The sequence below is a fragment of the Lissotriton vulgaris genome, chromosome 12 (genome assembly GCF_964263255.1).
Source record: "Lissotriton vulgaris chromosome 12, aLisVul1.2, whole genome shotgun sequence".
Classification (NCBI taxonomy): domain Eukaryota; kingdom Metazoa; phylum Chordata; class Amphibia; order Caudata; family Salamandridae; genus Lissotriton; species Lissotriton vulgaris.
Window position 1 is genome coordinate 549902364 of NC_141700.1, and position 14962 is coordinate 549917325.

Here is a 14962-nt window from a genome sequence, read left to right on the forward strand (position 1 = left end):
TTTTTTTTTTTAATGGGCCAAAGGCCCCCGGGTATACTCCTTAAGATTTACCAAGCAAAGTGTATAAGTATAGCGATATTTGGGGCGAGAGTTTAGGGTTTTTATGATGTATCCCCGATTCAACGTGTGGAAAATGCATTTTTAAGGTTTATTTTAGCAGTACCAGCCAGTTCCCCGGTTTTTAATTACCACAGTGAGTTGGGTATTCCCTATATCTCAAATGTTATTAAGGTGCAACCTGTACTACTTTGGCACAGAATCTGGACCACGAGTAGTGCAGGTCTAAACAGTGAGATAATTAAGGATTCGATGAACCTGGACCACACAAGTAAGATCGCCTGGTTGAATTACGTCAAAAAATGTATGATCGAACTAGGGCATTTAGAATATTATACTTCTCCAGAGAAAATGAATTCCATTTCTAGGCAGGAGTTCAAATTAATCTGCATGACCCATTTAGAGTCTCTTGGAGCTGCCCTGGAGATGAACAAAGGGACAGTAGCCCATCATCAATTGACCTTGATAACTAACAACATTCACCCATATCTTTTATGCTGTACAAAGGGGTACGGCAGATATGTTTTAACACGGTTTAAGTTTGGTAGCTTCGATCGATTGGTTAGTTATCCAGAGCTTAACGACTAGTCTAGAGAACTCTGCCTCTGCCCATGCAACAACGTATCACCACAATCTACTATTCATGTGACCTTATTCTGTAAATATTATGCAAAGGAAAGAGCTAGATAGATCTTACCATTGTTAAAGTTGGGGGGATGGAGGCAATATAGACCTGCTTTGTTTATATTTGCAATTTTTAGATAGTGCCTTATCTGTATATGCCATGACTGGTTTTCTGAAAAACATATTGAGAGTAAGGAAAAGTTTAAACGGTTAAACTTACTCTGAAAACAGAACAGAATGTATTAATCATGCGGGTCAACTTGCTTTTCCTAAATGTACCTTACAGAGATTAAGATGTATGGAATAACTATTTTGACCGAGCTGCGGAGTCTATGTGCTCTTTTAAACTTAATGTATATATGGAATGTTATTGTTTTAAAATTGTCTGCTTTTGTGATTTTAAATGACTAAAATCGAATAAAGCTTATTTTGAACTTTGAATATTGTATGGTGATTTAAGGGAGACATAGCATAGGGGAATGTTCACAAGGTATCTGAAAATGTTCATCTTTTTGTTCTTCACTCTGTTCTTTAAGGTCTATACCCTAAGGTTGTTGGAAACCACAGAGAAACCGAAAAAGGAAGCCATCTGGTTAATTAATCCAATCTTCGGGCACAAGCATGGTGCAGTGGGAATCTGACAAAATATACAGCAGTTTTTGTACCATAATTGAAACCCTTTGATGGGGGATGTCCTCCATAAAAAGACGTATGGTTAAAATAAATTCCCCTAGAGCAAGTACATTTTCAAAAAGGAATTAAAATACAATTTAGATTCTATTGTAACACATCTTGTAAAGCACATGGCTTCCAACACGGGACCTCCCAGTGCTAAAACACCCCAGAACCAGATGAACCCAAATGAAGAAGATACTGTCGACCAGTTCAAATATAAAGCAACTTCTTTAGCCCTCTCCTAAATGTTCTTTTATTTGCAACCTTCCACGGAGCAGGAGGCAGCTTGTTCCATAATTTGTAAACCAAAAGAGAAAAGGAGCAACCGCCCCTCCTTTTGCGAACTGTGGGAATCACTGAATAATGAGATGTAGCAGATCTCAGAGATCTTCCTGGGCTGTAAGGTTGTAGCATATGATGCAACAGTCTTAGGTCTTTAATATTGTGCGCTCTGTGCGCAGTGCATAAGGCTTTAAATGGAATGCGTTTTTGAATGGGAAGTCAATGCAACTTAGAGAGCCTGGGAACGAATGATGTTTAGGAATCCTCAACAGAAGACGAGCTGCAGCTTTTTGCACTACCTGTAATCTGGTCAGAACCGATTGTGAGGTTCCAGAATCGAGTATATTTCCATAATTCAGGCATGCAGATACTAATGCTTTAACACAGTTTCTATGTGCTGACTCTCCTAAACATTCCAAGACCTTTCGGACCAACCTCAAGCTGCCAGAAGAACCAGCAGCCAAACCTTTTTTTTTACTTTTGTCTCAAATGACAATTTGTTATCCAACTACATTCCCATATTCTTAACCATAGACCTGGCATCTGGTTGGGGACCGAGAGATTCTAGCCAAAGATCAGGGGACCAATAATTTAGATTGTTTCCAGTTATCACCTCCTCAGTTTTCTCCTCATTAAGTTTTAAGCAGCAAGACACCATCCATTGAGCTACTGGGGTCAGACAGGGTTTTAGTAGACTTGCTTTGAAGTTGTTTCTGGCGACAGAGAAATGAAAATCTGGGTGTTCTCTGCCTATGAATCCAACAAAAGGCCAAATGATTCAACAAAATCTGCTAGTGGACAGATGTACATATTAAACCATGTGAACCCTTGAGGTACTCCACATGCTAGAGGCAGCGGCTGCGAGTAATGCAGCACTTTTGCATAGTACAGGTACATTATTCCATGCCCCACAAAAATGTTGAATTCCTATTGTTGAGAGATGGAGCACCACCGCAAAGCATAGGAATTTGTTCCTTTACATTTCTAAAATTTAGTGGCTCTGCATGAATTTGCTCAAGCCATAACTCACTCACCAGCTTATATCTGCATTACCTTGCTCACTTGGATTTTCTTTCTTTTTGTGTTCAGAGTATCCATATGTTTGTTCTTGATTCTGAAGCTCTCCTATGTTGAACATCTAAAGCTTCAAATGTAGAGATGATCTAGTTTCTGGCTAAAATGCAACTACTGTTTAGAGTGCAACTGTTTTCACAATGTATTCCACACTTATATTATTTACAAGTCTTTGTTCATGAATGGTCATGTGACACTAGCACTGGTGTCTGACATTTTTGGATGCACTGGAATTTTTTAAGTGTGTCTAGGAGCAGGATGATAACTAAAATGCTTTGTGTTATCAGCTTCTTGTTGACCTGTTCTTTATTACTCTGCTTTCTGCCTGTAGGTATTTTTATACTTCAGAGTAGAGGGAACTGTAGTCTGGCAGGTCTGCTTGGAAGAGGTTGGAGGTATAGTTGAACTGGGCAACAGACTTGCTCAGGTTCCAGAAATGCCAAAAACAAAGACCTATGCAGTGCAAGGATGCTTCTACGCCCTCCAGTTCTGGCCTCCGATATATGTGGATAAAGGGAGACTATAAAGTTGAAGTGCAAAATTCTTAATGGGATGTAACTCTGAATGCGTGCAGGGCCATCATTTAGGTCATATGTCGGTAAAACATTCAGTTAATACAGCAAGTGTGTGTAATACATGACCAGAATCCTCTGAACATGAAGTCAAATTTTCCTAGCTAAATTATGCCTAAAATTAGTGGAGTCTGATCTTAACAGTAGCCAGTGCATTAGCTGAGGGTTTAAAATTTCTCTTTAAAATGGGGCTTTCCTCTATGATCCTGGTTCATGTCTTTAAGGGAAGTCATTAATCAAGCCTTTGTGTGGCTGTAGATGTGGCTTTAATGAATGCTTTTATCACCTCGTAAACCATTTTGGGGTTTATTCTGATCTAGAAGGAATCAAAAATGCAGGAAGTGACCAGCGTTTTAGGATATGGAAGAACTGCTTTGTATCTGGCAACCCCTTGAAAGTTACTTCTCCTTCTGTTTTTTCCCCCCTGCTTCTGTAATTGGCATTGATGCCCCTCCAGAGTTTGTTTACGGTAATTGTTTGAATGATATTAACACTTTGTAAATCATGTTGCACGATTCTGCCAAGATTAAATAGTTCCCCCATAAGGTAACTACCCCATACATTTAGTCAATTTGCTTATCCTTGGAACAGACCATGATTTGCTTTTTATTAATATTTTATTTGCCCTCCTACTGGAATGTACGTCTTAAGTTGGGTGGAATTTATGCAGTAAAGTCCCCCTACTCATTAATTGTACAGTACTGTGATTGAGGATGCCACAGTAAACAAATGATCCCCATCATGAGGATTAAAGAATCAAAAGTATTGTGTTTCAATTGATGAAGTTGCTGTCTAAATTGTTGAAAGAGAGGCAGCATGTAAAATATGTTTCTTAAAACCAGCAGCAAGTGACATTTTTAAAACAAACCCTGTAGACTCAGGTAAATCTTTTCATTGAACTGAAGTGTTGTGAATACCATTTTCTTGACATTATAGACTATATTTTGGTATTTTAAGAACTGTACATTATTCTGTTTATATAACCTCAGTGTAACATAAAGCTGCCGCAGCCGTTTTCTTATGCAGTCCTTTATTTAGGATCTTCCGTTTGGAGAACATGAGGTCTTGCGTGACTTAAAGATAAGATATGAACTCGTGGAATTGTGTCTAATGGTCATTACTTCCACATCTAACTAGTATCTTGTTATCTACACACAGTCTCTTCATGCAGACTTTTCCCCCTTTCTTAAAGCTTCTGGGACAGTTGGAAAACACTGGGCCGCCTCCAGCAGAAAAGGAGAAGATATCTTCACTTCCAACCGTGACAGTAACTCAGGAACAAGTTGGTAGGTTGAAAGTTCTTATTTCACACAAATTCTCCTTCTTTTCTCCGCTTACTCTTCAAAGACTCTTATGCCGGCTCCACCAGATTAATATTGCTTTAGATTCGTAGATTCTCAATTAATTGAAATCCCAATACCATCATTACATATTATTTTTAGAGTATTTCTCAACCAGGAAATATTCATAAACGCTAGTTTTTCTCCGGTCCTGTGTAGAATTACAGAATACTTTATTTGCCCAGATATTGTTTTAGGTGTGTCGGAGTCCATGCTTTTTATCCTTTGCTTTAGAAGTATAACCCAATTAGGATCAAAACTAATGTTAAAATCCACCATTTGCTTGAGTTCTTAATGTTTTGGCAGGCATGAGCAAAGCATCAGTTTGATGGTTCATGTAGGGGCCCACAAAAAGAAAGAAGTAATACACTAATAAGGGTTTATCATTCCACTGCCCCTTCCTGGCTTCTTACAAGTGCTTCCTTTGAATCACGGACTCTATTAGTGCAAGCATTGCACACTTAATCTATTCATGCAAATTAATTTATTAGCATAGGAGCAGGTATCAGTGCTTCTGCTGTGCGTTTCTGTAATGCTTTGCTTTGCCGTGAATACTACATTTAATCCTCCTCACTCTTGTGCTTCCTGTTCCACCTAGTTGGTTTTCTTTTGCATTCTGCTCCCATGCACCACCTTTGCTCCCTATTACTGATGCTATAGGGAAGAGAGCCTCTGCAGGAGAACTTCAGCATTTCCATGGGGAGACTGCAGTCACTCTTCTTTGGAATGTTGGATTTAATCCACTTTTTCAACTTTGCACATAAAGTAAACAAACAAATGGGAGTGTGCAGCAGAGGGCTATCGTTCCCTTGAATGGGATGGGAGGTAGAAGAGACCGGGGGATTTGATCAACAGAAAAGGCAAGATGGCCGCTGGTGGGTTGTGGTGAGCAGTCGCACTCACCCTAGCTCCCAACTAGACCTAAGAATGCAGTAACGGAAATGCCGATGCTGCGTATCCCCTGATGGCTCTACAGCGTTGGATTCTTAAAGGGCTGAGCAGGCATGTTATAATTCTGGAGTATATCGCCCAATATACTAAGAAACTTCTCGGAGATTACGCCTGGGTAAAAGGAAAAACTTGTAGCCTGATGAGCGCCTACGGCTCTAGAAAGAGACAGCAGCAAGTGAATAAAATGCCCCTCCGGAACGGAAAGCAGGAGAAGGGGCAGGAAAATGGGAAGGAACCAGCCCCAGTAAAAGGTATAGGCGCAGGTCACGGAACGCCGGAGACTGGTATCAGCACGGGCGGAGCTGCGCGATCCCTGGGTGCAATACTAAAAACAGGACCCCCACTGGGAAAGAAAAAGACGGAGCCGCGAGGAAAGGCAGGCGCTCCCAACGGGGCAGAGCATGAAGCCCCGGTAGACAATCGTGCACCCAGAATGGGAAAAACGGGTGAGAAGTCTAAAAATAGAGAAAATACAAGCTCACTCCGTCAACCCACCTTAGCGGAGGCTTTCATTTCATCCAAACCCACAGGAACAGGAACAGAAGCTGAGAAAAGCGTCCTCGAGGACGCTGTGAACGCCGTAGACGCAGAGCCTCTGGTTGCCAAGCAACTGCCCGCCCGGATATCTGACAGCAATCCAGCCGCACCGGCAGAAACCCTCGCGGCAGAAGGCATCAATCAACAGACAGATGTCACGGAAGGTACGGTAAGAGATGCCGGGCAGAAAATTCTGAGGTGGGCGAGATAGGCGAAGCGGACATGATGGGGGCCATTATGCTGGTGGAGGCAGAACTAAAAAAGACTCTGCGCTCCAAAAGCACATGGGGCAGTAATGTAAGTTTGGCCAGTGTAACAGGAGCAGGAGACCGTACAAAGCAACAGGCGCTGGGACGGACGGAGGGTCTGTCTGGTGAGGGGGACTGTTTCTATTCGCTAACTGGGGACACTGGCTCAGAAGGAACCAGTGAAGTGACTTCTGCAGATGACTCTGATTCAGGGGCTAGCTTCTCAGAAAAAGACACTGCCCAAAGGAGGAAATCGCCCAAAACTAGGAAACAGTTTGCTGAAACCCCCGGGGGCACAGATAGGCGTCTGCTTTGGGACTATTCAGCCCCCCACAGACATATCAGGAGGAGGGCAACACTCCGGAGCCACTGACAGGGGCCGCAGCGCAACATGCTCCCTTTGATTTGCTGTTTAACACACTCAGGCAAATGCAGGCAGAAGCTAGATCGGAGAGTTGCAGAGCAAGACAGGCCTCAAAGAAAATTCAGAACACTATGAGGAAAGTTAATAAGCTATATGACGAAATGGCGGACAGAGTAATGGAAGTGGAGGAGCGAACTGGCAAGCTGGAGGACGAAGTTGGCAACTGGCAAACGTTTAAGACGGCACAGGAAAAAGCGACCGAAGATCTCCAGTGGAAACTTGAAGATTGAAAAAACCGCCAGAGTCGTAACAACATTAGACTTTTGGGCGTAGCAGAAGGATAGGAGAGGCAAGACGCCAGGCGGTTCGTGGTGGAACTGTTGAAGGGGGCCTTCCCGGAGTCGGAGTGGCACTGGGAGAAAGAGATACAACTGGCTCATAGGTTTCCCTTCACGCAGAAGAGCCAAGGAGCAGGCGCAGGAGGAAGTACTCAAGGGGCCCTGCCCAGAGCTATCTTAGTAAATGTGGGAAACTTTCTCCTAAGAGAAGAAATTATTCAAAAGGCGAGGCCAGATAGCAGGCGGACATATGAGGGTGTAACTTTTTTTGCTAGGCCGGACTTCTGCCACGTTACAGTGGAGAGAAGGTGGAGGCTTAGACAGTTGATAGCTCCATTCCAGGCCTTGGGCTCGGAAGCGTATTTACTCTTCCCTGCAAGACTGAAAGTGATTACTAAGGGGAAAGTAAGAGTCTACCTCTCAGAGATTAAAGCCCAACAATTTTTGGAAGAGCTTAAAAACCAGAAAGGAGGTTAATAAAGTAGCCAGAAGGTTACAACCCTGCTAGGCAAAGCAGTAAGGGGAACGCAGGGTCCATAGAGGATGCAGCAGTATGATAGAGGGTCAAGTTGGGGGTGAGGGCGCGACGGGCACAACCCTAACAGCGGTCACGCATAGGTCATGCCTGACCTATTTGCCAGTAGAGGGGGGGGAGGGGGTAGGAGAACGGGGGGGGGCTTAGAAGGGATCAGGGGAGGGAGGGGGGGAGAAACGGGCACAAAGTTTTAGGTTGGTTTTGTATGGACCAGCACATTGGTGCACAGTATAGAGCACAATGGGGGGGAGGTATATGAATTGGGCACTGAGACATGGTAATGTGTATAGGGCGCTAATAAGCAGGGGGTTCTCTTCGTTTCCTTCTTCAGGATCTTTCTATTTACTACAATGGCCTGTAGGATAGCTTCAATTATTATATGTGGTCTCAACGAAGCAAATAAGAGATTGAGGGTGGCGGCATACCTTAGAACCCTGCGACTAGATCTGATTTGTTTGCAAGAGACACATATTGAAGGAAATAAGAAGTATCTCTTGGAGCATCTAGGGATTGATGTATTGGCCAATACTAAGCAAGGGACCAAAACTAGGGGAGTAGCAGTTTTAGGGAGAAGAAATGAGGCGGTAGTAAAAAGGAAGAAGGAGGATCAATGGGGGAGGTGGGTTATTTTGGAAGTAGAGGTTAAGGCGCAGAAATTTACATTGGTCACAATTTACGGGTCCACGGAGGATGATCCAGAGATCTTTCACTTTCTTGATGCAGAATTAGCCCTATGGTCTGAGCCGATTGTTTGTTGTGGGGATTTTAACATTCATGATCCAGAGAGTTCGTGCAGCCAGGGGCGCAATATCGGGGAAGGAAAAAGAGTGTTTGGGGCATTAGCCGCCATGGTGGCTCATAATTCCCTGGAGGATCCGTGGGTTAAGCTACATCCTCACATGGATGGGAACACCTTTTACTCGGCCCCACATAAGATTATGGTTAGGCTAGATTATTTCTTAATTTCCAACTCCTTGCTCGCTGAGTCTCTAATTGAGAAACACCCTCGTATCCTGTCGGATCATAGTCCATTAGTTCTCACGCTAAGGAAGGGACGCTGTTGAGCGGGTCTTTAGCTGCTTTCTCGGGGCGGGAGCCATCTTGGGGTAGGAAGTGCCGCTTTGGGACGCCATTGTGGTTGACAGCCTAGTTGCTGCCTGGCCACCTTGCACGCTCGAGGCTACTTAACCCTGCCCTCATGCAGGCGCGCAGCGTATGCGCGCAGCGTGGGCGCGCCGGAGGCTCGCCAGAGGCAAGCCCATCTGTGCCCATCCGTGACCAGACGGGACCCGGGGCCACGACCCCTGGTTCTCGCTTGGTATATACTAGAGGTGAGTTGGAGTCTCTGAACTCCTGTAATATTGACATTAGCCCAGAATGTGCTGCCATTCTTGTGCGAGAGAGACTCCTTTCTGCCCCTACTTCCCAGTTGGGTCGGAAGGTTATGGGTCAGGCCCGAGGCTTACGCTTTGGCCTACTTAATACACGCTCCCTGCAACGACATAATTTAGAGGTGTTTACCCTTCTAGAAGAAGGAGAACTAGACCTCTTGGGACTTACCGAGACATGGTTAGAGGATTCCTCTATGCCGGATCTCGTCGCCTCCTTGCCATCCGACTTTTCGGCACTTTTCTATAATAGATCTGGAGCTAAGAGGGGGGGAGGTGTTGCCCTCCTTTACAACTCACGCCTATTGGTCGAAAGGGTCTTGACGGAAAATTTAGCAGGTGCGGAAGTGATGGGCGTTAAGTTGCAATCAGGGACTGATTGTCTGGTGATCCTGTTAGTCTATCGCCCTCCGTGGACCTCGCCTGAATTCCCTGACTTGTTCATAAGACTGGCCCAGGACATCCGCTCAAGATATGATAAGGTAGTGATAATGGGGGACTTTAACTACCATTGGGAGAAGGTCCCAAAAGATGGTCAGGCGTTACAGATCGATGAGGCGTTAACCTCATTAGATCTGGCCCAACAAGTAAGAGGCCCAACACATGCTAAGGGACACACCCTAGACTTGGTGTGGACGACAGTTCCTGTTCAGGACATGGCTGCGGCCCAGCCATACGTATGGTCTGACCACCATTTGGTGAGAGGCAAGTTATTGGTGGACAGACAGAGAACAACAACTAAAGGAGGGTGGAAGGCAGTCAGGAAGTGGAACAAGATTGATGGGGATAAAATGATAAATCTACTTCGCACCAACCCCCTTGCCAACAATTGCCCCCTTAACCCAGAGGCCCTCTGTGGGGCACTCATGGACAAACTCCAGAATGCCACAGACAAAGTTGCACCAATCTGTAGGGTGAATCGTACGGATAGGAAACGAGGGTCTCCGTGGTACAACGATTCACTCAGAGCACAGAAACGTGGATTACGTAAACTGGAAAGAACTTGGCGTAAAAACTACAGTCCTGACTCTCGGAGCAACTATATACGGGCTCTCGCTGGTTATAAGCAAGCAATTATAGCCAGGAAGTCCGAGTTCTACGAGGAGAGGATTTCTACGGCTACGAACCCTCAGAAAGAAGTCTTCCGAGTCCTTACGGAGCTCAGGAAGAACAAGGAACAGTCTCCGGACTTTAGTCAGGAGGATTGTCAGAAGTTCCAGGATTTCTTCACCAACAAAATCATTGATTTGGTCACTGAAATTACGGCAACCTCGCAAATTGACTGTCCACCGGTGGATATTCCAGCTATATTGTCAATTACAATCCCGCTCTCTAATCTACCCTTGATTACAAAGGATAGTTTAGTTTCCCTCATGGGACGGGTCAATTCTGGCTCAAGGTCGGATCCATGCCCACCTGAAGTGTTTAAACTTGCACTCCCGGGCATAGAGGAAGATGTGCTGAGTCTCCTGAACCTCTCTCTACATACTGGTCAAGTGCCTTCCGCCTTCAAGGAAGCCCGTCTGATTCCCTTGCTAAAAAAAACGGGGGCAGACGCAAAATGTCTGAAAAACTTCAGACCAATTTCCTAGTTACCATTCTTGGCGAAGGTTCTGGAGCAGCATGTCCTCACCACCCTTTCAGAACATCTGGAAAGCAACACGCTGTTAGAGCCGAATCAAGCAGGCTTCCGTGCGAATCATAGCACGGAGCTGGTTATGTTGTCAATCGTAGATGAGCTTAGGAACAGAGCAGACAAGAAAATTCCGGGGGCCCTGGTGCTGTTGGACCTCTCCGCGGCATTTGATACCGTGTGTCATGAACAACTACTGTCGCGGATGAGGGACTTCGGCATTCAGGGCACAGCACTGGCATGGTTCACATCCTTCCTTCAAGGGAGGACGCAGAAAGTGCAATTAGGTGACATGCTTTCTACCGCAACCTCGATCACTTGCGGAGTCCCACAAGGGTCTGCTCTGTCACCCCTATTGTTCAACATATACCTACAGCCTTTGATTCGAATGCTCAATCAAATGGACTGCCAGGTATATAACTACGCAGACGACACCCAGATCATCATCCAGTTGGAGGATAGCCAGAATGCCTTTACCAGACTGCAAAACATTCTGAGAAGCACAGCTAACTGGATGTCCGGTAACTCCCTAAAAATCAACCCGGACAAAACCGAGGTGTTGCCGATTACCATCGCAGGCAACCCTTGGTGTGATCGTTTCTGGCCTGGGGAGCTGGGCACGCCTCCAGAACCGGCGGAGGTGGTTAAGAGCCTGGGCATCCAGGTGGACAGTAAGCTGTCCATGAAAAAGCAAGTCACAGCTGTGGTGGGCTGCTGTGTTGGCCTCCTTCGCCAACTCAGGAAAGTTTCCCCTCTGCTCTCTTTCTCCACTCCAAGGAGTGCGGTCTCTGCAATGATTTTAGCCAGGCTGGACTATGGCAATTCATTGTATATAGGACTTCCGCAGGGCCTTCTAAACAGAATGCAGACGGTCATGAATGATGCTGCTAGGCTCATTTTTAAGAAACCGAGGAGTACCCAGGCATCCCCCCTCCTGCGGGAACTCCACTGGTTGCCAGTTAGGCAGAGGCTAATGTTCAAAGGGCTCTGCATTGTACACAAAGCGCTTCACGGCAGGGCACCCACCTATTTGAAATCTCGCCTATCCCTTTATAAACCAGGGAGGGTGCTTAGATCTGCTGATTCCATCTATCTGGTTCAGCCACGCTGTAGACTGACCACTGTGGGTGGGCGTGCTTTCTCACATACTTTGCCAGCTATGTGGAATAAACTACCGCTGGAACTCCGCAATGAAAAGAAACTAATGCCCTTTCGCAAGAAATTAAAAACTGTGCTTTTCCAGCAAGCGTGGGGTGGCCGCTAATTGTAATCTGATGCATCTTTTTATTGTCTAGCTGATCCTAACAAAGCGCTTAGAGACCCCTGGGTTATAGTGCGCTATATAAGTCACAATAAATAAATAAATAAACAGGCTCTAAGAACAGTTACACAGTGGTCTTTCGAGAGAGCTTTGTTAAAGGACCCCGCATACAGGAAACATATAGTAGGATGGATTAAACACTTTTGGGACTTTAATAGAGGGACAGCACCCCTGGGGGTAGTTTGGGATGCCTTTAAGGCCGGGGTGAGGGGAGAGACAATGAGTTTTGTATTGGCAAGACAAAAAAGGAGAGGGTTAAGAGGGAAGTAGTACAACAGAAACTGCTGAAAGAAGAAGACCTAGCTTTAGCCATGTTACGGAACTCTCCTTATGAAGCACATTTACTTAAAATTATAGCATTAAAGGCCAAAGCTATAGAAGGCTTCGCTAGGAAGGCAGCTGATAATTACTTAACAAAGAAGGAGAGAACGTATGAGTTCAGTGAAAGGGTGGGGCACGTTCTGGCCATAAGAACCAGACAGAGAACAGCTATGGCTAACATCAAAGAAATAAGGGAGGCGCAGGGTAATCTGGTTATGGATTCTGAATTAATAAGGGAAGTTTTTAGGAACTTTTATACAGAGTTATACGCAGCTGATGATCCAGGGGGATTGGAAGATATAGAAACCTATCTTAGGGATGTCCCTGCCCCAGGCATGCTTGAGGAGATGGGGAAAGGTTGGAGGCACCCTTGCAACTAGAAGAATTTTTGGCAGCCTTAGGCAGTTTGCCTACCCGAAAGGCCGCGGGCCCGGACCAAATTCCGGTTGAATTTTATAAAGTATTTAAGGACGTATTGTTGGTGGATATGTTTAATATAATGCAACAGGCACAATTGGGGGAATCCAGCCCGGAATCCTGGGGGGCGGGCAGATATTGTTGTAATTTTAAAAAAGGGAAAGCCACCAGAAGCTCCCGGTTCATACAGGCCAATCACTTTAATGAATGCGGATGTTAAAGTTTATTCTAAAATACTGGCAAAGAGACTGGCAAGGATAATTGAACAATTAGTGAGTCCCACGCAGCACGGGTTTATACCTGGGAAAGGCACAACACAGCACGTTAGGAGGGTAATCACCATGTTTGACGCAGCAGGTGTCCTAGGAGACCCAATAGGAGCGCTCTTTTTAGACGCAGAGAAAGCGTTCGACAGGGTCTCCTGGGACTACCTATGGCAAGTTATGAGGTGGTGCGGGATTCCCGAAGGGTTTATAAAAGCTATACAGGCGCTGTATAAGGTACCCACTGCCAGGATTAAAGTTAATGGAGGCTTTTCTGCTGCGGTAAAGATTGCTAGGGGGACTAGGCAAGGTTGCCCCTCTTCACCTTTACTGTTCGCACTGTATCTGGAGCCACTGCTGCGGAAATTAGAAAGTAATCCTGCGATCCCACCGGTGAGGGCAAATGGTTGTATTGTGAAGACCTTGGCTTACGCAGACGATGTGGCCATTTTGACCTCTAATCCATCCTTAGCTATCCAAGAGGTGGAGGCTGAGGCTCAGGCGTTTGGGCAGTTATCAGGATACAGTCTGAATAGATCCAAGAGCCAGATAATAGAAAATGTATATTCATGTTGTAATGACACAAGAGTGGTCAGTGCTGCGGTATACCTTGGAGTGCCAATATCTGCGGATCTGGATTCAGTGATTGAGAATAATATGGCCCGCTAATCTCAAGGGTTAGGACAGATCTGGAGAGGATGAATATTCTACACCTTTCTCTAATGGGCTGCACCAATGTCATCAAAATGCTTATTTTGCCTAAGTTTCTTTACTTTTTCAGATCCATCCCCTTACTCTTTCCCCTTACTCTTTAAAGTAAAATGGTTCAATATGATAGAGGGAATATTGAATAGGTTTATTTGGGCTCACGGTAAGACCCGGCGTGCCTATAGATTTATGTCCCTCCCGAGAGAGAGAGGGGTGGATGGGGGGCCCCTGACTTCAGGCTTTATCATATGGCTGCAGCTCTACAGTATATGCAGGGTTTAATTGGGGGAGGAGGGATGGATCAAGGGGTCACAATTATGTCCACGGAGGTGAATGCAGCAGTGTTGGGAACAGAGGCAGAGAACTGTTTTCTAAACAGCGTGGACTTCGGATATTACAAGAAGACAAGATTTAAGACGGTCTTGGCGGTACTCAAAATGTGGACTGCTTTTTTTAAAAAGGCTGGGTTAGGGAGGTACAATAGATACACCAGGTTGTACAAGAATAAATCCTTCCCGGCGGCAGTATTCGCCGATCTAACAATGGCTGGTTGGGCCGATAAAGGGATTATACAGATATGAGATCTAAGGCATTCAGAGGGAATAGCCCAGTTCTCAGCTCTCAGCTCTCAGCTCTAAGTATGGCCTCGATAGGAGGGATTTTTTTTAATTTCTCCAGGTAAGGAGCTTTCTTAGTAATAAGCAGGGGGGGAACAGCTGGCCTTGAACGGAATCAAATACTGGAAAAATAATGCTGGGAGGTGATTGTACGATCAGATCCTTCTATGCAAGCCTTGTAAAAGGGAAGACTGACAACATTAATAAATTTAGTAACAAATGGGCTGAAAAACTAGGGGGAGAACCGGAAAAATTTCAGAAATCGCTGGACTTGGGCCGCACCATTTTGTGTTCAGCTCCCCTGCAGTCGCAGCATTATAAGACTTTGTATTCCTTGTATTATACCCCAGCTAGAATAGCAAAGAGGGGAGGTTCTACCGGCACGACGTGCCCTCGATGTAATTCAGTGGAGGCAGACATCGTTCACATTTTCGCACTCTGTCCCCAGCTGTATACCCTGATTAGAGAGAGAGAGAGGGATTTTTTAATAGGACATTAGGCGTACAAGCCTCCTTAACGCCCATGTGGATATTGCTTGGGAGAGGTTTAGAGGAGGAAAACGTACATAAAGAATTTATGTTCATGGCAATGGCGGTGTATAGGTTAACTATAGCAAGAGCATGGCTAGATAAGAATCCCCCTCCCATGCAAACTTGGGTGGCGAATCTATTAGCCACGTACAATCTCGAGAAATCCA

General features: G+C 45.2%; 1 protein-coding gene across 1 annotated transcript in view; it reads left to right on the forward strand.

Annotated features, from left to right (window-relative positions):
- Window positions 1-14962, forward strand: part of RNF115 (ring finger protein 115) — a 219481-nt gene that overhangs the window by 171647 nt on the left and 32872 nt on the right. The window contains exon 7 of the mRNA XM_086945361.1: window positions 4477-4570. Coding sequence (XP_086801487.1) covers window positions 4477-4570 — 94 coding nt within the window. The remainder of the gene's footprint in view (window positions 1-4476; window positions 4571-14962) is intronic.